Source organism: Thamnophis sirtalis, unplaced genomic scaffold, assembly GCF_051295495.1.
Source record: "Thamnophis sirtalis isolate CommonGarterSnake01/CBP01778 unplaced genomic scaffold, rThaSir2_p1.2 scaffold_3, whole genome shotgun sequence".
Taxonomy (NCBI): domain Eukaryota; kingdom Metazoa; phylum Chordata; class Lepidosauria; order Squamata; family Natricidae; genus Thamnophis; species Thamnophis sirtalis.
The window spans coordinates 150,873,071-150,894,545 of NW_028261383.1; the positions used below are offsets into that span (position 1 = coordinate 150,873,071).

General features: G+C 41.4%; 1 protein-coding gene across 1 annotated transcript; it reads right to left on the bottom strand.

Moving 5' to 3' along the window:
* Positions 1-1,599: 1,599 nt before the first annotated feature.
* On the bottom strand, positions 1,600-20,901 carry LOC106548183 (myosin light polypeptide 6). The gene is made up of 7 exons (XM_014065515.2): positions 20,636-20,901; positions 14,355-14,382; positions 10,132-10,275; positions 5,276-5,449; positions 4,161-4,238; positions 3,177-3,222; positions 1,600-1,923 (listed from the first exon to the last, which is right to left on the bottom strand). The coding sequence occupies exons 1-6, from the start codon at positions 20,822-20,824 to the stop codon at positions 3,194-3,196; spliced, it is 642 nt and encodes a 213-aa protein (XP_013920990.1). The 5' UTR covers positions 20,825-20,901; the 3' UTR covers positions 1,600-1,923; positions 3,177-3,193.
* Positions 20,902-21,475: the final 574 nt, after the last annotated feature.

Below are 21,475 nucleotides of genomic sequence, written 5' to 3' on the forward strand. Positions count from 1 at the left end.
GTTGAGAGAGGCCAAGGCCCGGCACTATCGGAAAGATCCAAGAGTATAATATACTACACATTATAGTAGCTGTGACAGAAAGACTGCGGAAGTTGATGGAAAATGGAAGGCTAGAGATGAAGGGCTCTGGTGACCCTTTTTCAGGATTGACTGGCTAGGAGATCTGCTGCTGTAACGAGCTATTTGTTTTTAGGGGTATTCAGGCCAGTGAACCAAGAATGACACTTCCAAGTTGAGTTCTTTATTGTTTCCACACCTGTAGACAGAATATTGCCGGGCTAAGCACTCTGTTATCTGCAGCTATCATGCACTCTGAGAACTACTACAGAACGGTTGTCTTTACCCTCTTTCTCTCACATAAACTATCAGGACTGAGTTATCTCTTACTCCTATGGAATGCAACCCCTTCTTCCTAGGAATCTAGCCTACTATATTCCATCACACAATGGCAGGTAGTGAAGGTCTGGAGTATGAGTTCCTGGATCAGCGGCACACTCAATTGGGATTCACTTATGATCTTAGTCCCTAAGTAGAATTACTAACCTTAAATACAATAGAACTACTGTAATAGTACAAATTGAGGGGTTCTGAGGTCAGAACATACAAATTACATTGGGGTGATCCTTCTGGTGAGAGACTGGTGAGTGGGAAGATTTTCATCTAAAGTGAGTATGGATCAGAGAGGGGGCTAATCTCCCCAGATTATTTATTGAAAGATTAGAAGAAAATAAAGGGTATAAGTGACCTGTAAAGTGGGGAGGCTATCATGAGTGGTTTGCCTGACTATTGGCCTCTCTTTACCTGTCAATATGTGAAGCAGATGATATAGATTTTAGGGACACTCTTGTCCTTCCTCTCTCTGCCTGGAGATCTGGAGGTACTTGAGAGACCACCTGCTGCCAATTACCTCCCAAAGACCCATTAGATCACACAGGGTCGGCCTCCTCCGGGTTCCGCCTACCAGCCAATGCCATCTGGCTACTACCCGGGGGAGGGCCTTCTCTGTGGCAGCTCCGGCCCTTTGGAACGAACTCCCCGCAGAGATTCGGACCCTCACCTCTCTCCAGGCCTTCCGGAAAGCCGTTAAAACCTGGCTGTGCCGGCAGGCCTGGGGTTGACGAGTTCCCCTCCCCTCTCGACCTGTGTGGCTGTGTGATTCTTGGCTATTTTAACTACTTGTATTGTGTTCTATGTTTCCTTTCCCCCTTTTGAGTTGTTCACCACCCTGAGCCCTCCCGGAAAAGGGCGGCATATAAATAAAACAGAAAAAAAATATTGACTTGAACTTCCAAGTAACTGTTTTGAGTTTGAGCAGAAACCTAAATTCCCAAAGGCTAATGGAAAATGCAAAATATGATTAAGAACGTCTGCCTTTTGTCCCGAAGGGTTTGGTTTTTAAGATAACCTACGGTAGCTACAGTATTTAAATAATCTGTAGTGTTTCGATCTAAAACTCTGACTCAGATATGCAAGAAGATTCTTAGATCCTGCCATCAGCCCCACCCTTCTCAAAATTATTGTGTACATCTTGGACATTAAGCAGGCTCTCCTTGTCTTACCTCATTGCTTGGAACTAATGACAAATCAAAAAATCAGAGCACCTGAAAATCAAAAACTTTATTGTTTAGAAAAATGAGTAATTTGTAGAGTCAGATGATTTAACCAATGGATTTCTTCACACAAAAATTGTGAAATTTGCTGCTGCTGCTGCTGCTCCCTTCTGGTTCCATAGAAGATCACTGACTGATGTACTAATGTTTCACCAATTCAGTATTTATAAAGATATCTTTACAGTCTATACCAGGAAAAATGGCTGGGTTGCAGATTGTGTGTGTACAAAGGTAGAAAAAAGGGGGAAGTGACACCATTGAGAACTGTAGGCTGAGGAGTTGTACCTGAAGACAGCATCTTGAGCAGCCCTGCCTGTGAAGAAAGAGAATACATCAAAGTTTTGCAATAATTACTAAAAGAAGGCATGGATGTCTCTTCAGAAAAAAATGTCAAAGTGGTGAAATTTCTCAATATTTATTTTTGATCAAGCATATAATCATCTTTCTATTTTACTGAATTCTTTCTATTATACAATATAGTAAATGCAGTAGGCCAGGGGTGTCATCACGGCGGTGTTACGTGACATATCGGGACTTTTTCCCCCTTCATGGGTGTGGCCAGCATGTGACATAGCCGCCCCGCGGGCTGGGAGTTTGACAGCCCTGCAGCCCTCCTTGAAAGTTATAATGGCACTGAAAAAAAGTGACTTATGACCGTTTTTCACACAACTCCATTGTCACATGAACAAAATTCAGATGCTTAGCCATCTGGTTCATATTTATGACAGTTGCAGTGTCCCAGGGTCATGTGATCACCTTTTGCGACTTCTGACAAGCAAATCAACAGTGATTCACTTAACAACCTCATTACTATCATAACTGCAGCGATACATTTTACAACTGTGGCAAGAAACATAAAGTGGGAAAAACTCACTTAACAAATGTCTCACTTAACAACAGAAAGTTTGGGCTCAATTGTGGTCGTAAGTCAAAGGCTACTTTTACTGTGCCAATATTTTACTCTGTCATGGATCAATATGGAAATCTTTGATTTTTAATCACCAAGCACTCTAATAATTGCTTTTAATAGTGAACTTCATACATCTGGTAACAATTGTTGGATCTAATAACTCATATTTTGTTATGATGTTCAGGGATATGGAAGAAAACAGTGTCCTGGCAAATTTTGTCTAACTCTGTCTTTACAGTTAGGATAACATGGCCTACAGTGCAGAGGTGGGTTGCTACCAGTTTGCACCAGTTCAAGCGAACTGGTAGTGGATACTGGGACTGGGTCACTGAACTGGAAGGGACAGCAGGCTGGCCACACCCCCGAACCGGTTTCCCGGTTGCCCATGCTATTGCCAGCATGTTTTTAATTCTTTTTTTAATGTTCTGCACATGCACAGAAGAATTTATGGGCAACTGCGCATGTGCGCACAGCAGTAATGCCGGCAGCAACCCACCCTTGCTACAGTGATAATAAAATGCTCCGGGATATGTGAAGGGCAGATGAAGGATTGCCTATGAAAAAGCTGTGGAGAAGAATCTTATTTAGGAAGGGAGGAAAAAAGGGAGCTCCTATCAATCCAGAATATAAATGATGCTTGGAAATACTGCACTTACTCATAGTAGATCCCAGCTCAGCTTGCCATGATATGTTTGACAAATGCTATGAAAAAGAAAGGAGATAATTTAAGAGATTAAAATCACCTACTGTGGTTAATTTTTGTCCCAGGACTTATTGTCACATAAAATGTTTTAACTCGAGGCAGTAGCCATTCCTGCTATTGTAGTTGCTTCAGGCTGGTGACAGAAGTTGGCTTCAAACTATTATCACATATCATTTTAATTTACTTTCAACCAACAACTAGCCTATATACATTGTGATAAAATGCAGACATCACTGGAAGAGCAGACATTACATGATAACTTTCTTTTAGATTGCTTTTTAAAAAAAATACATCTGGGCCAGGTTTAGTTTTTAATAAATAACAGGAATAACAGAAGTCCTAGTGCTAACCTTTAGGTAATTCTGACATCTACATCAGTGCTGGTGTATACACAGATCCCATATCAGCACAATATTAGCATTCCATACTTAAGCAATTTTTAATATATAATTTTATTGAAGTTAAAATCTAGTACAAACTAAGGAAGAGTCATAAGGAAAAAAGAAAAAGAAAGAAATCAATAGAAATCTAAAAGCCCAAGAAAGAAAAAAGAAAAAAAGTAGAAGGTACTATAAAAGAAAAATATAATAGAATGAAAAAGGCTACAAAGTGGTTTCTAATTTTCTTCACAATAGTTATAAGTACAATTATAAATTGCCCTCTTTCTCTAAAGTTGCATCATTATTCTCTTCTTTCTAAAGTCTAACTAATCAAACCCTCAAAACATATATCATGTTCATTTTTTATGCTTTTTACAAAAAAATCCATAAGGGGTTTCTTATTTATATGATGTTCTGTGAAAACAAGAATCTTCCAACATTCACTATTTTGGGAGCTTATTTGCTTGTCAGATGTGGACATTCTGATGTTTTTGTAGGGTCAAACTGAACCAAATATCTTGCATAACCCTCAACTGACAACAGGCATAACATCTTACCTTCATAATTAATGCAACCATTAGCATCTTCATGCCCTGCTAATAGAGAATCCACTTCTTCTTCTGTCATTTTCTCACCTGAAAAAAATAAAAAAGGAAGATGGTTTATCTTTCACCAAAATATTCATTACATTTGTACACCCTTCCCCCTCCCCCAATTCCTAGCAACTGGAAATGGAAGTAAAAGTTTAAAAAAAATAAAAGTAAAAAGTTTTTCTAAGTAAAAAAAAACTTAGAAAAAAATAGAAGAAAAGCACAAGAAGAAAAGCAAAAGTTTGGCAAAATCAGGTAACACCAAAACACACACAACACGAAGGGCTTTATTTTTTTGTGGGGAAGTCAACAATTCCACTTTTTAAAAAAGGCCTTTATAGGCTAATGCCACTTTGCAATTAAAACACAAATTTCACCTGATATTTTTCAAAGCACACTAATAAAATTAGAAGATCCCTCACCAATGGAGAAAGGATAATTCACCTGACATTAAAGGTATAAAAGTAAAGATTCCCCTCGCATATATGTGCTAGTTGTTCTCGACTCTAGGAGGCGGTGCTCATCTCCGTTTCAAAGCCAAAGAGCCAGCTCTGTCCGAAGACGTCTCTGTGGTCATGTGGCTGGCAAGACTAAACGCCAAAGGCTCATGGAATGCTGTTACCTTCCCACCAAAGGTGATTCCTATTTTCCTATTTTTCTACTTGCATTTTTACATGCTTTCGAACTGCTAGGTTGGCAGAAGCTGGGACAAGTAACAGGAGCTCTCTCCATTATGTGGCACTAGGGATTCAAACCGCCAAACTGCCAACCTTTCTGATCGACAAGCTGAGCATCTTAGCCACTGGCATTACAACTGAGCTAATATTAACATTAAAGGGATAGAAAACCATCCAAATTACTTGTGGATTACAACCAATATTAAAAGAAGATCAGGAGAACACTGATGTTTATTGATTAGTATCGTTCTAAAGGAGGCAAATTGAGGTTGTAGCTGTAACTTAAGATGAATTTTTCTCATCTGGGAGTTCTTTTGGGCTTCAGGCTGTGGCAATTTCCCCATGTAATGCATTTTAGTGCCTTTTCATGGTGATGGTGGTGGTAGGGATACACCGTATACTTACCCAGTGTGGAAAGGACATGGCGCAATTCTGCCCCCATGACGGTTCCATTCCCCTCCTTATCAAAGACTCTGAGCCCCTCCACATAATCTTCATAGGTGGCTTGATCTTTGTTCTTGGCAACTGTTTGCAGCATTGGCAGGAACTCTTCAAACTCCACCCGTTTAGAATTCAGCTCTGGGGATGATTAGAAAGTGGGGGAAGAGAAGATGCCAAAGGAGAAGAAGCATTCATTTCCCACCCAACCCTCCATCCTTGAATCTCAAAAAGTTATTTCTGTGCCACACAGGTAGAAAACACTTTCAATATGGAATTAAACTAAAGGGAAAAAAAGTTGCTGAGAGACATGCATGTCCTTTAAATACAACTAAACCAGATGTGTTGAACGGACAGGGGAAAAAAATGGTTGGCAATATATATCCCCAGGTCATGAATTGCTCAGTCTTGTTACAAACTGTGGTTTATAATTGGAACCGTTCTTGGGATCTAAGTGTGTATATCTTAGTATATCTAAATGACAACATACTGTATATACTCGAGTATAAGCCTAGTTTTTCAGCCCACTTTTTGGGCTGAAAAAAGCCGCCTCGGCTTATACTCGAGTCAGTGAAAAATTTGCCCGAAATGGAGGAGAAAAAGGGGCGGGGCCATGCCGCTGGGTGACACTCGTGAATGGCCCAGTGCCCCTGTGAGTTTCCCCTCCCTCTGTGTCAGTTTGCCGCGCAGCGCACACCGCACCATCCCCCCTCCTCACGTTCTAATGTAATGCAGGGCTGTCTTACGATTCCCCTTCCTCCCCCTCCTGCCGCTCTGCAACGATGTCCCACCTCCTCCTTGTTATGGCAAGCAGCCACATAGCGATGTCCCACCTCCTCTGGTACAGTGATCCAATGATAGGAATCACTGTGCCGTGTGTCATAGGAGGCGGGACATCGCTCCCGCGGCTGCACGGGACATCATCATCACAGCGGGACATCAGCATCATGAGGTGAGTGAAGTATTTCATTGAATACACCGCTAGTTTACTGTTTTTCTTTGAAATAAATATTCAAAAACATTATTGGTATCTATTTTTATTTTTGAAATTTACCGGTAGCTGCTGCATTTCCCACCCTAGGCTTATACTCGAGTCAATAACTTTTCCAGTTTTTTGTGGTAAAATTAGGTGCCTCGGCTTATATTCGGGTCGGCCTATACTCGAGTATATACGGTATTCTGGGGAGCAATTTGTGTTCTCGGCTTTAAGTGAAAATATAAGTGAAACTAAGGAGAAATTTCCGGACAATTAAAACAATTAATCAGTGGAACGGCTTGCCTCCAGAGGTTGTGGGTGCTCCAACATTGGAGGCTTTTAAGAAGAGACTAGACAGCCACTTGTCTGAAATGGTACAGAGTCTCCTGCTTGAGCAGGGAGTTGGAATAGATCTCAAGGTCCGATCCAACTGTTGGAGTCTTAGTGGGCAACCAATTAAATAAGAGCCAACAGTGTGTGGTGGCAGCCAAAAAAGCCAATGGAATCCTAAGCAGAGGGATACAATCAAGATCAAGTGAGGCACTAATACAACTCTATAAAGCCTTAATAAGACCATATCTAGAATACTGCATCCAGTTTTGGTCACCACACTATTAAAAAGATGTTGAGACTCTAGAAAGAGTGCAGAGAAGAGTAACCAGGATGATTAGGGGATTGGAGGCTAAAACATATGATGAACGGTTACAGGAACTGGGCCTGGCTAGTCTAGTGAAGAGCAGGACCAGGGGAGACATGATAGCAGTGTTCCAGTATTTGAGGGCCTGCCACAGAGAGGAGGGGATCAAGCTATTTTCCAAAGCATCTGAAAGACGGACAAGGAATAATGGATGAAAACTGAACAAGAAGAGATTCAACCTGGAAATAAGGAAAAGTTTTCTGAGAGTGAGACCAATCAACCAATGGGACAGAAGTTGCCTTCATAAGTTGTGGGAGCTTCATCATTGGAAGCTTTCAAGAAGAGATTGGACTGCCATCTGTCAGAAATGGTGTAGAGCCTCATGCTTGAACGGGAGGTTGGACTAGATGATCTATAAGGTAAGCACACATGGTGCCATACTGACATACAGGTGGAGTGAAGAGTCCCTCAAGCAGGGTGTCTCAACGTCATTTATGTTTTTATACTGAACATCACCAACTGCAGTATACTTATCCTAGTTTACATTGTCAAATCAGGCAAATGCAAAAAGCAGAAGTTTCTACCGCTGATTTTTAGGTTTCAAGGCTTCTTCCAACTGCTATGAATTGTTCATTTTCACCTTCTCACAAGATCAAAATGAGTGAATATTTACCACTCTCTTGGGTTTTCCTGCTTACAACAAATGCAACTTGCGTCATCTTTGAATTTGCTAAGAGCCATGGTTTAGCCAAGGCAAGATCTCCAAAGGAAATGATTCTGGGCCATGTTATAGGGAAGGAAGAGAAGAACCCAGATCAAGTGTATGTCTCTGGAGCTGTATCTAACCTGAATTTAATTATAAAGAGCCAAATCAAAGTCCAAATTATAAGGACCATACCTGGAGCCTAGAGCCAAATCATATCTCAGTTAGAGGGCTGAATCAAATTGCTTTTGACTGCCCATATTCCCGAATTTTGTTTTAAATACAAAAGCTGAGAATTTAGTGTCACTGTCTTTGTACCAGAATTTGTGAAAGAACAGAGCCAAGTACTTAACAACATTGTGTACAGTATCAGAAAGCAATCTGGCTCCTGCTTATTACATTAGATACAACTCTAATACTCTTCAAGGCGATTCCCTTATTCAGGGAATATCCACCACCTCTTTATTTTATTAATTTTATCCTCTTTCTACTTAATTCACACCTTCAGGCAGAGATCCCTGTTAAAGTGCAGCAACCCATACAAATAAGTGTGAAATCCTGGATATTGTTCTGAATGAATATTCTCTAATAATTTGCCCAGGTTCAATAAATAGCAAATTCCTTCTGACAACAGAAAAATTCATTAACTAAAGCTCTTCACAATAATAATTTAATATGTTTAACATTGGAATCAAATGTCATGCACACGAGCAAACGGTAGTAAAATAAATCGAAACCCACCACTGATACGGTCCCTTCCAACTCTGTTAAGCTGTTCATACCTCTAAGCTCCCAGTTCTGTTATTTGGTTATCTCTATACTGTGGAGCTACACAAGTAACCTGGATTCAAAGGAGGAAAGATGACAATGTCCGTGGGCGCTCCAGTCATTTCACACAGCATCTCCTTAAGGGCCAGTCATCTCCGGAAAAGGCGCATCCTCTTTAAGAAGGTCCTACAGATACAACATGAGTGCCCCTGTCTACCCCAACTAACTTTTCTCTTTGAAACTGGTGAGTTGCAGAGCTACAGCTGGGATCATTCACTATCCTAAGAGAAAAGCGAACACTGTACTGTGAACTAAATTTGTGAACTAAATTTAAATAGTATAAATGAATATAGAAAGTGACATATACTGAGCTGTTGGGGGAAGGGAGTTGTTTCTGTCCTACAGATACCCCTTTATGTATAGGTTTAGGGTATAGACTCTCATCTATGTAATATGTATTATAGTATGTATGTATGTATGTATGTATGTATGTATGTATGTATGTATGTTATATATAGATATAGGGCTTCCTGCTCAAGCAGGGGGTTTAGACTTGAAAACTTCAAGGTCCCTTCCAACTGTTCTTCTGCATTCTTTTTCTTGGATTGTGCTGGTCTGGCACTCCTGGCTTGAATAGTAGAGTGCAATTAAAAATATGCTGAAAGCACAATAAAGAATAAACTAATGCTCTTCCAGTTTCCAGGGCGTGTACATGTCCTGCACAACTGCTAGCCTTGCAATTTTGTGTGTGTCTCTTGGAGTTAGTGTTGATTCCAGGCAACTGCCTGGAGGGGTCCCTGTAGTTTTCTTGGCAATACTGTACTTCGGAAATGGTTTCCCCCTGCTTGCCTCTGAGGACTAAGAGAGAGGGTTGGCCCAAGATCACCCAAACTGGCTTTGTGTCTAAGATACTCCAAAACTCACAGAATCCCAGTTTAAGTTCTACACCAAACTGGCTTACCACTTTTTTTACTGCTGTCATTTTTTCAGTCTGAACTCTTGAAATCCAGATTGTTTGAAAAGTGTAAATTTTAAATGCAAGTTAAATTAGGAAAACATACTCTTTGATGCACTATATTTTTTAGATTATATTATGCACTTAATTTAGATTATGTGTTCAGTATAAAGGAGGGAATATGCAGTTACATTTTAAAATCCCTCTTAATCCTGTTGCCTGAGTTCACACATTTTGCTAAATTTAATTTCAGTTTAGCATAATTCCTGAACTCAGCTACTGTGATACATAGACTACTACTTATGTTTAGCATTCTACTGTATATGTATAATACTGTAGGTCATTATGTTTCATTCAACTAACTGTTGGTCCAGTTATTTAAACATATTATTGCAAATACAAATTATACTAAAATTATACTGATTTGTTTATACACGAATGGTGTTGCAGATTCCTAGCGTGTTCAAGAAGAATGGCTGCATGCTTCTAATAATTGTAACAAAGCTTATAGGTTAAAATATGTGTTCCTATGCATCAGAAATCATGGCTTGTTGATTTCTGCAGATTAGATTATAGTTAAGTCACAAGAAGACAGAGTTTTTCCTCATCAAAGGAACTGCATATAATCCACATTTTCCAGCTTTATATTCCTAACTACCATAGAATGACTAGAAAGAAAGGCTGAATGGTCCAATATGATCCCTTAAATCTGGAATCTGCTGCCATCCTGTGGTCATACTGTATTATAATTTTCCCTACGCATGGCAAAGCAGGGATGACTTACCATCAGGCTTTGGATGTCCCAGGACTTTCCGGATTTCAGCATTGGTAGGATTCTGGCCCAATGCCCTCATCACATCTCCACACTGGCTCAACTGGATTTTACCGTCGCCGACCCGATCAAAGAGCCCAAAGGCCTCCTTGTAATCTAGAGAGATCAGATCAAATTTTGATCTAGTTTGATACGTGGCCTCTGAAATGGAGAGCTGCGAGGGGGGCTGGAGCTGGATGGAGATAAAGTGTCAAGCTTGTCCTTCTGCCAGTGTCAACTAGAGGATTCAGATGTAATCCTAAGAAACTGGACACTACAACATCTGCCTGCCTGCCCAGTTTCGATCAATCATAGTCAATCAATTAGAAGGAGGCTTCCTCTCTAATGACAAGCTCTGTTTGGGATACATTTACCATAGAGATGAAAATGGTGATCTGGAAGGGTTTGGCTAGTCTTTCAATATACAAAAGATTCCAATAATCTTTCAAAGGGGCATCATTGCCTTGTTTCTGGGATTTCATTATTGGCGAATTGATCTGTAGGAACCCTCTCCTAGAAAAATGAAATATCCTGGGAAATATTGAAAAGGCAGAATATTATATTTCCCTGGATCAGAAATGGAGAAACATGCTTTTAGACAGGAAACAGACTCACTCTTAATAGCCCTCACCTTTCTCAATGAGCTAGTTTACTCTACGTAACAAAGATAGGATTAGCCTTCTACAGAAACTCACCACATGCATCAGGGAACTCAACCAAACTTGGACTCAAAACACAGACTAGAGAGTTGCCCCTGCATGGCCCCATGGGAGTCTGACAACCAATCAGAATACATTTCTTACACAAGCCTGGAACTTTCAGCATCCCACTCTCTTTTCTTCTTCACCCAATATCTTGAAGCATGTGATCACCTTTTCTGTTCAGGACCTCAAGCCATGTGGTCCTGTCCACCATTAAACCATCTTTCCAAGCAGCCTCCATCTTTCCAGTGTCTTTTTCCCCACTTGGAGCTGACTCCAGGACATTTTTTCCAACAGATCCTTTCCATTTCACCCTGTTAGAGCAATCATCAGACATTGCTCTTCAGGTAGACAGCCGAATTCAGATGTTATATGGTACTTAACCCTCTCGCTAGCAATTGAGCTCATAAAGCAGGCCTTCAATTTTATAGCAACATTTCAGTTCTAAGAGTAATTAAAAGAGCTTTTCCTTCTGGCTATGTTAATGAGGATTCCTTTCCCTGTCCAAGTTGGCCAAAAAGTGTGTGGCATTGTTTGTCTAATCCCAGCTGATTTCTTCTGCTTTTGTTAGCAAGATGGGTGACTGTTTCTGTCCTTTGCAATTATAATGTGGGATAATTTTGCTGCGTCCCATTCAGTGTTACCTGCCAATGGGAAAAGCAGCCAACTCTCCCTGTCCTTAACATGTGTTGAGGGTAGGGATGGACAGGCTCGGGCCATGGTGACAGATTATCTAAGTGACACATGTTTATGAATTCTTCCCAAAAGAGCATTAAGCCTATGGCTGTTAAGAGCCAGCATAATGCTTCTCTGGGGCATTTTCTCCATGGAGAAACACAGCTGTGGTATCCAGATCATTAGGCCTCTCCAGTAATAGAAACCAAATGGCTATGAAGGCAGAACTCAGCAACTGACAGGAGGGATGGGGTAGGTGGGCCAGAGGATGAGCCTCTGAGGGGGTCATTATTACTGATGTCATCAGTGAAGGGTCATGGGACATTCACACAGCAAAGAAGAAAACATTGCTTTAAAACTCAACCAGCTAAAGATGAATTTAAGCTACCTTCGTGGTAGGTTGGAGATGTGACAATGGTAGCCTCATGAGGATTTGTTGCCATGGCAGACCATTGTGTCACAACAGGTCACAACATTGTGAGGATTTGCTGCTAGTGGTATAGGATGCGTGGATGAGCCCACCAAGCAAGTCAGACTCCTTAGTAAAGATGTACTGCAGTGGTGGGTTCCTAGAGGTTCGGCCGAACTAGTAGTGGTTTGGCGACTGGATTGCTAGACCTGGCAGCGACCCAGGCCTGCCACGCCCCCAAACTGGTTCTCCATAGACGCTGCCATCTTGATTTTCGGTTCTGTGCATACGCAGAACAATTTTCATTGCAAAATTTTTATTTTTTATTTTTAGCAATATAGTAATAGCAGTTAGACTTATATACCGCTTCATAGGGCTTTCAGCCCTCTCTAAGCGGTTTACAGAGTCAGCATATTGCCCCCACAGTCTGGGTCTTCATTTCACCCACCTCGGAAGGATGGAAGACTGAGTCAACCTTGAGCCAGTGAGATTTGAACCGCCCAACTGCAGATAGCAGTCAGATGAAGTGGCCTGCAGTACTGCACTCTACCACTGTGCCACCTCGGCTCTTTTTTAATATTTTGTGCATGCACAGACCTATTTAGTGCAAATGCCGTTTGTGCTTGCTTTGGCTGGGCGCGCACAAAATTTTTGTGTGCACCGAACCAGCAATAATGGCAGCAGCAACCCATCCCTGATGTACTGTCCTTTGAAAGTACTCTCATATTTAGGTGAGATAAGAAAGAAATCAAAGGGAGTCATATAGGTAATCCTTAACTTACAACAATTCATTTAGTGATTGTTCAAAGTTACAACGGCACTGAAAAAAATGACTTATGACCATTTTTCAAACTTACAACCGTTGCAGCATCCCCACAGTCACAAGAACAAAATTAAGATGTTTGGTAACTGACTTATATTTATGATGGATGCAGTGTCCAAGTGACCTTCTGACAAGCAAAGTCAATGGGGAAGCCAGATTCTCTTTATTTCTAATTCTGTATTATTAACTTCATATCTGCAGTGGTTCATTTAACAACTGCGGCAAGAAAGGTTGTAAAATGTGGCAAAATTCATTTAACAAATGTTTCTCTCAACGACAGAAATTTGGGGCTCAATTGTGGTCATAAGTCAAGGACTACTTGTAGTCTTACAGAATCCTAAATGGTGTTGCTCCGCTCCCCGCGGCCCACCTTGGGCCTAACAGGCCTTCCTGAAGCCTCCTGAAACCAAAAACGTGGCACGGGGGGAGGTGCACTGCGCCCCCAATGCACTGCACCCCCCACGCACTGCACCCCCCAAGTGCCGCACCCCCATCCCCGCACATGAGCATGTGACATCCCTCCCATGCATCCACATGCATCTTCCACATAGATGACAGAGACCTGAAAATCAATTGGCGGGCGGGAGGCGCACACACGTGAGGTGGAGCTAAGCAAGGTGACACAGAGGGCTGTGTGTGCCACCTGTGGCACATATGCCAAAAGTTTGCCATCACGGATCTATATGGTTGTGATTTTTAGTGTGGTCTTTTTTGTAGGACTGAAAGGTATTTATATCTTATGTATAAATATTATACATTATTGTAAAGACTATGTTAGCAATATCTTGTAAGTCTGAAAGTACAAACTCCTTGCTGCCACTTTTAACTGCAAGTCCTGCCTAAGGTTTTTTTTCCTTCTGATTGTTAAGCCATTGAGGTTCCTAACTCTCTTGTCTGATTATTACCCAGACATCATCTTATACTCTCTTTTCCCAAGGTCATTTACACATCCCATTACATCTAGTTGCATTGAATCCAACAAGAATAAAACATGAATCCAACCTCTTCTGAATTATAACTGACTTTGTGAATTCAGATCTACTTGGATCTCTGTTTAAAGCAGACATAATGGTGGAAGTAAGTTGATGGGATGGGATAAATGAGATATTTGATACAGATACAAGGCTACTCCTTCCCTAACATCATTTCTCTTAACATCTGTTTATAATCTAATCTTAGGAATCAAGTCTAAGTGGTCATTTTGTTACAGTGGAAAAACAAATAGAAGTTGTCTGTTGTATTATACTAATGATTGCTTGTACAGAGCTGTGGCAGCACAGTGGTTAGAGTGCAGTACTGCAGGCTATTTCTGCTGATCACCGGCAGTCAGCAGTTTGGCAGTTCGAATCTCACCAGGCTCAAGGTTGACTCAGCCTTCCATCCTTCCGAGGTGGGTAAAATGAGGACCCAGATTGTTGGGGGCTATAGGCTGACTCTGTAAACCACTTAGAAAGGGTTGTAAAGCACTATGAAGTGATATTTAAGTCTATGTGCTATTGCTATTTGTTTATGTTTGTTTGTTTACCAATAAATAAAGGATAAAATAAATCCAAGACTCTTGGTGGCCAGTGACATGGAAGTAACTCACCTTCCAATTGCTCTTTGGTGAACTCAATCTAGAAAGAAAAAAGAGGTAGGAAATTATGTCATTTACCCGAACAAGCAGAAATTCTGATGCGGTAGTAAAAAATAAATAAATAAAACCTGCCAAGATGCTTTCATGTTCATCAACTGAAAAACCTCTGTTTTAAAAGCAAGCTTTAGAACTGACATTATTCAGGTAAGTATTGAGGTTCCAGAATCCAAAATTCAAATTAGTGTATCTTTCTTGTATCTTTCAATTTATATTGTTTTTATTTGTTTCCTAGTATGATTTGATAGCTTATTAGTAACCTTGATTATCACTGTTGTATCTTTTTATTCTTCATTAATGCATTTTATTCTCCTTATGTACACTGAGAGCACCGAAGTCAAATTCCTTGTGTTTCCAATCACACTTGGCTAATAAAGAATTCTATTCTATTCTATTTAACGGGGAACTTGTGACAGAGAGAAAGAGAGATTTCAGTTTTTTACCTTGGCTCATTTATTCTAAACTGACCAGTAGTTGTAAAGAAAGAGGACAATTTTTTAAGGCTTAGTTAGAGGATATATTTAATTTGCTGCCTCATTAAAATAAATAAACCCTGCTCATCAATTTTTTTTAAATTTAAACTCTTAGTTCTGAAGACACCGAACGACAAATATTGAGGATTCTTTTTTTAAAAAAATAGGACATCTCAATATTTCACTGAAAAAGTACTGTATGATGTCATATGTTTTGCTTTAAATTACGTAATCCTCCAAGTTTATTATTTTTATGTACCTGTTTATAGTCTTACTTTATTAGATGAGAGCCATTTTGGTGGTTAAGATACCAGACTAGAAACCAGGAAACTCTGAGCTCTATGTCACTTTAGACATGACAACTGGCTGGATGACTTTGGGCCATTCCCTTTCTCTCAGCCCACCTCGCCTCACAGGGTTGTTGTGTGGAAAATAGGAGAAGGAAGGGGTATTAGATATGTTGATTGCAGTGGTGGGATTCAACAATTTTTACTACTGTGGTTCTGTGGATGTGGCTTGGTGGGCATGGCTTGGCTTGGTGGGTGTGGCTTGGTGGGCATGGCTTGATGGGCGTGGCAATTTCCTCTCAATTAGCTGGGACTCGGGAGGCAGAAAATAGGTGGGGGCGGGGCCAGGCAGAGGGGGTCTTTACCGTTTCTCTGAACTAATTTCCACTACCGGTTTTCCAGAACTGGTCAGAACCTGCTGAATACCACCTCTGGTTGATTGCCTTCAATAATTTATAAAAATAATAATGACAGGATTTTAAAAATCTAGCAAATAAAAATAATTAACTCCCCCTCCCCCCGCCCATAACCTGTTGAATCATTTCCTCCAGATTGAGGTTACATTTTCCAACACTATGCAGTGAATGTGCATGTGTTTGGACCCAAATCAAAGTTGACTTGATTATAAAATGGGTCCCTGTCCCAGATAGACTGCTCTGATAATGAACCAATCCCCCCCCAGCCCTAAACCTTCTATAAGTTCTATAGGTCTATATTTATCTATAGGATAAATACGAATACACGTCAGAGCATAAGAATGAAGTGGTGTCATGTATGTGTTTTCCAGAGTAGTTGGTGTTGTTCTAGGATAAGGTGACCAGATTTTAACATTGGTAAAGAGGGACACCATTGACGGGGGGGGGGAGGGTCCTGATTAAAAATTTAGTCTATATGCCACCTCCTCCTCCAACAGAACTACCACATTTGCCGCCAGGCGCTGCGGCTGAGGTGAAGCCGCCAAAGCTCCCGCTGGTGCCCCTGCTCGTGGCAGCGGCAGCGCTACCTCCCCTTCCGCTCGGAGTACCTGAGCTGGGCACCGCATTACCCCTGCCGCCTCCGCCTCCAACAGAACTACCACATTTGCCGCCTGGTGCTGCAACTGAGGTGAAGCCACCAAAGCTGCCGCTGGCGCCCCTGCCCATGGCAGCAGCAGCGCCACCTCCCCCTCCGCTCGGAGCACCTGAGCTGGGCACCATGTTACCCCTGCCGCCACCTCCTCCTCCGCCATGCTTTTGAGGAGCCATGAGGCCGCAGGAGCCAGTAGGAAGGCGGCGGAGGGGGCAGGAGCAGGAAAAAAAGCCCCCATGGCTTCTCAAAAGCACGGCAGGGGTAACGTGGTGCCCAGCTCAGGTTGCAAACTGCTGTGTGGTGTTTTTTTGCCATGTGCGCGGCCGACCGAAAAATTAGGACTTTTTAAAAACGCCGCGGGATGCAGGACAATTTTTTAAAAAGCGGGACTGTACCGCCAAAAGCAGGACGTCTGGTCACTTTATTCTAGGAAGCCCTTTCACAATGGTTCCTCTGCGGACAGAGAGCCAAGGAGAATTTATGATGGGAATCCTTTCAGCCCTTCTGCCACCGGGTGTGAAGCACACTACTGTTGCTCTTCTTCCCTTGTGTTTTCATCCCCACCAATAAACTGACCATTGTGGTGGCCTAATTAACCAAGGTGTGAAAGGCTTTGAATGTTTAGCTGTGCTGTGTGTATTGGCACATTATTATTGTGCATTTGCATTCCTACCACAGCCTATTGGCAATATAACACTATATCTAGCTGAAAATTTTACCTGAAGCTTTTGAATGGTTTGGAGGCCAATGAGCAATACAAGCCCGCCATGATACTGTTGGGGCTGAAGGGTCCCCAAGTCTGATAATCTCTGAGAACATATCCATAGCTCAATATTTCTCAACCTTGGCAACTTTAAGATGTGTGGACTTCAACTCTGGGGAATTCTGGGAGTTTAAAGTTTAATAGAATATAATTCTTTATTGGCCAAGTGTGATTGGACACACAAGGAATTTGTCTTTGGTGCGTAGGCTCTCAGTGTACATGAAAAGACAAGATACATTCATCACGAATAAAAATAAAAAAACACTTAGTGATAGTCATAGGTTACTAATAAGCTATCAAATCATACTAGGAAACAAATAAAAACAATATAAATTGAAAGGTACAAGAAAGATACAGCTGGGGAATTCTGAGACTTGAAATTCACGCAGCGTAGAATGACCACAGTTGAGAAACACTGATCTAGACCAGAGGTGGATTCCTACTGGTTCAGCCCGATTCGGCTGAGTAGGTAGCAACTCGGCCGTCCACGCCCCTAAACACTGCCATCTTGTTTTTTTGCTTTGCGCATGTGCACACACCCAAAGCGCGTCCCTGAGCAAATCAGCAGTAAAAGAATCTGGAACCCACCCCCGATCTAGACAGTACCTTCTGCCTGATCTTAAGAGTTGGAGCCTACACATTTTAAAGGTGCCAAGGTTAAAAAACACTGCTGTAGCTACTCATTGAAGTACATCTTTGCATTTGGTCTTGGTTCGGTATCCTAATTGGAACCCCTACCTCACTGTTTTGGGAATCCTGAGGCATGACAAGGACATGACTGTTGATTGAACGCTCTGGTCCTCTCGCAACTTGATCTGCCGCTTTCAGAAGGTGGCATCCCAACAAAGCAGGGCTATAGAGGTAGGACTGAAATAACTGCACTCTTATGCTAAGCCTCCTCCCTAACCACCTGTCTCTGTCCTGGCTTCCTAAGCATGCAGGCCAAATACCAGACTTGTGCGTCTGCTGTTTGGACCAGTCTTTAAAATAACAAGAGCCTTTTCAATTGCTAAATTTATCTCACCCCTCTCTCTCCCGCTAACCTTAGCTAGCCAGCATTCCCAATCATCATTGTCTGAGAGCAGGGATCTTCTTATGACAGAGAAATAACTTTACTTATTTCTTGTTCAGTCTTGCATACTTCCCTAATGATAGTGCATACAGAATGAAGCATCCATAGTATACCCTCAAATGAATAGAACTATAATTAAAACTAAAACCTCTATGGTACAATGGGATTGAACCATGCCTTAACTTAGAGCATCATAATACCCACAGCAACAACATCTACATTCTCTAAACATACTAAACGTCTCACCCACCCACCCACCCACCCCAAAAATGCCTGTTGTGATTTGTTTGCAGAAAGCAGTCAACAATGGAAGTTAACCTATTTCTTTTTCCTAACAATAAAATGCCTATGGTTGCTTGAAATTTAGATGAGGAACTCCCAAATGTCTACACTCAGAAAGCTATTGTGGTTAGCATTTAGTCCAATGTAGAGACCAAGAAATAGGGTTTGTACAGTAAAATCAAAGCTAATATTATATATAGTAAAATAGTTGGACTTTCGTGGTGTGGTAGCCTGGCCTTTGATACAAGGAACAGAAGGAAAATCCAATTTGCAATTGAATTTATGCATAATAATTTGTTCCTGAACTTGTTTTAGAATTTTTAACAGCCAGTTTTGTCATTTTATGTCTACGTACAGACAAAAATTAAGCAGGAATTTGTATAAATCTTGCATTTAAAAAAAGGATAGCAGTCCTTGTTTCTTCAGATAGGCGTACATAATTCCTTTTACTATTTGAATATTTCATTCAATTTATTTGGGTGTTCAGCTCAAGTTAAAAGATCAGTTCAGCATTCTCTTCTCTTTCTAATGTTGCCTATCCAGACGCCTTGAGAAGCAAACAGTTATGCCATTGTACTCATACAATTTTCTGTGGCATCTGTTATTCCAATTCAAGTGAGATAATTAAATAAACAAGGTTAACTTATCTAGAATGTAACAAAGGGACATAATCAGCTGCACAAAAATCCAAAGCAATACAGCTATTGAATTTTCTGCAGACAATTGAGCAACTTTCTGATTGCTATTGTAATTTCTCTTGTAATTTTAAAGTGAAAACGAAATCTCTTCTTTACCTTACATATTACAAAGGGAACTCAAATTGTCTCTAGTGGAATGTCTGTTCATTATAATTCTCTCATTCTCCTTGTACCGCCAGCTTTATAACTTCCTGACCCACAAAAAAATTAATTTCAGAACATTGCTGAATTGTTTGCTTACTTTTTTGAGAAATGAGAACTATAGCTAAACCGATGAAGTAAATTAAATGATTTTGAAATGTCACAGGAAGTTCAGGAGCTACTTGACCAAGCTGCTTCCAGTGGAGAGGTAGTAAGTCAAGTTAAAGGAAGACACAGCTTTCACAAAATGATTATGAGAATTGAGCAATAATAATAAAACCAGATTAGTTTTGCATATTAAAAAAAACATGGTTTAGTTTGCATCTGACATTTGTCTGGTTCTAGGTTATTTATAGTAGTTGTTGTTGGAGTTACTATGAAGCTCCCTTGGTGGTGGCTACCATCATACCCAACCCCCAGGGCCAGAGCTGATGGAGACTGTAGTCCAAAATCTACAGAAGGACCATGAAGTATGATGTCTGGTAGATATGCAGAAATTAGTATTTTTATTATCTCTCAAACAAGCAGACCCTGAACAGTCAATGTTTGCTCTGAAACTATCAGCTCTTCTGCCCAATTTTTTTTAAAAAAAGAAATACAATAGGCATGTTGCAGAATACATCATGTCAGGCTAGAGGATGATATATTTGATTTCCCCCTGCCCTCCAAATCTAGTGGGCTGAAAAATATATTTCTGTTCATGCTCCATGTATTCATTTTACTATCCACCTCTGATAAAGAAATTTTGCATTTTAAAATTTCACAAAACCTGATGACCAGAGGAGGGAAACAATGAACAAAACATGGGAAGCGATGCCCTTTTCAAACCATTTTAACGTTCCTAAGCACTGTTGTGTACATTTTGCCTGAAGAAATCACACAAACTTAAACGCAGGCATTACTCTTTGACATTTGTATCCAGCAAGAAGAAGAAAATCAATGGAACAGAGTTATAAGCAGCTTCTAAATCAGGATGCTTTCTTTCATTGATGGGTATTTAGGCACCTCCTCCTAATAATGTGATTATAGGTAGTCTCCTCATTTAGTGCCTGTCTCATATAACAACCATTTGCAAATTGTGATGAAAATGTAACTTTGTAACCAATCCTCACAGGTTTTTAAAGCAAAGGAGAGCTAAAGTAAAATAATAAGCAGAGTGGCGGTTTCACTTTAGTGACTACTTTGTTTAATGACCGAATTGCCTGTCCAAATTGAGGGGTCACTAAAAGAAGTCTCTCTATACTTCATATTTGAAGCCAATTATTAGTGTGCTTATTCTTCCCATGCCTAGTTCTGAGGTGTTACATCCCTCAGTTTAAACGCTTATAGCGATCTTGAGGCATTGCTTTTGAGGGAGAGAAAAGGATCTAAGGTGGTGGCTGTTGCATCCTCCTTTCCTTTGGGAAGATATGGGTTCCCTGCAGCTTCACTCTTCCTCCAGGCCTCACTTACCACCACTTTGGAAAGGTCAACGGGCGGCTCCTTCGGCTTCTCTGGTGCTGGTGCTGGTGGTGCTGGTGCCGTTTCCGGCACTTTGCTTTTTCCTGCCAGGAATCCTGGTTTTGGCCCAGCTGGTTTAGCGGCTGGTTTAGCAGGTGGGGCTACCGGCCGCTTCACAGGGAAGTCCTTCTTAGGGGCCATGCTGCCAGGAGTCTCCTTGCGAGAACAAAGTGGAGGCACAGCCAGCAGGAGCAGGAGGAACAGCACGGGTAGGCCAAGTCCCAAAACTCAGCTTAAATAGCCCTCTCGATGCAATGATGTCAGCCTGAGAGGAATTGCTGCCTACGGAGTGGGAATGCATCTAAAAATGGGAAGCTCAGTCCCCTTCAGCAATGCTGGGTCCTCCCTTCATCCAAGACGGAACAATCTCCAAAGGCTTTGCTACAGCTAAGCATCCTCTCCGAGCAGCCAGGCCTTGGCTCGGTCTGTGTGGCCGTGGCACCAAGCCAGCCAGCCAGCCAGCCGGCCAACTCATTCAGCAAAAACCTCTGGCTCTCTGCACCAGCCGTACTGGCTATCAGAAGGCAAACGGCAGTGAGGTGGATGGGTGAGTGGGGGACTTCTACTTAAATGCAGACGGGATGAATTACTTGGTATTCTAAATAAATGACTGCTTCTGTCCCAATCGCAGAGGGTGAGAAGCTGCCAAAGGCTTAATTATTCAAGAGAGATGCTGTGTTATTCTTGTACAGATCTGCTTCCGCCCCAGCCTTCTGTCTTGGAGCCAAAATCATGGCTGTTCCTCAGTGGTGGCCGAACCAGTAGTGGTTTGGCGGCCTGGGTCACTGGAAT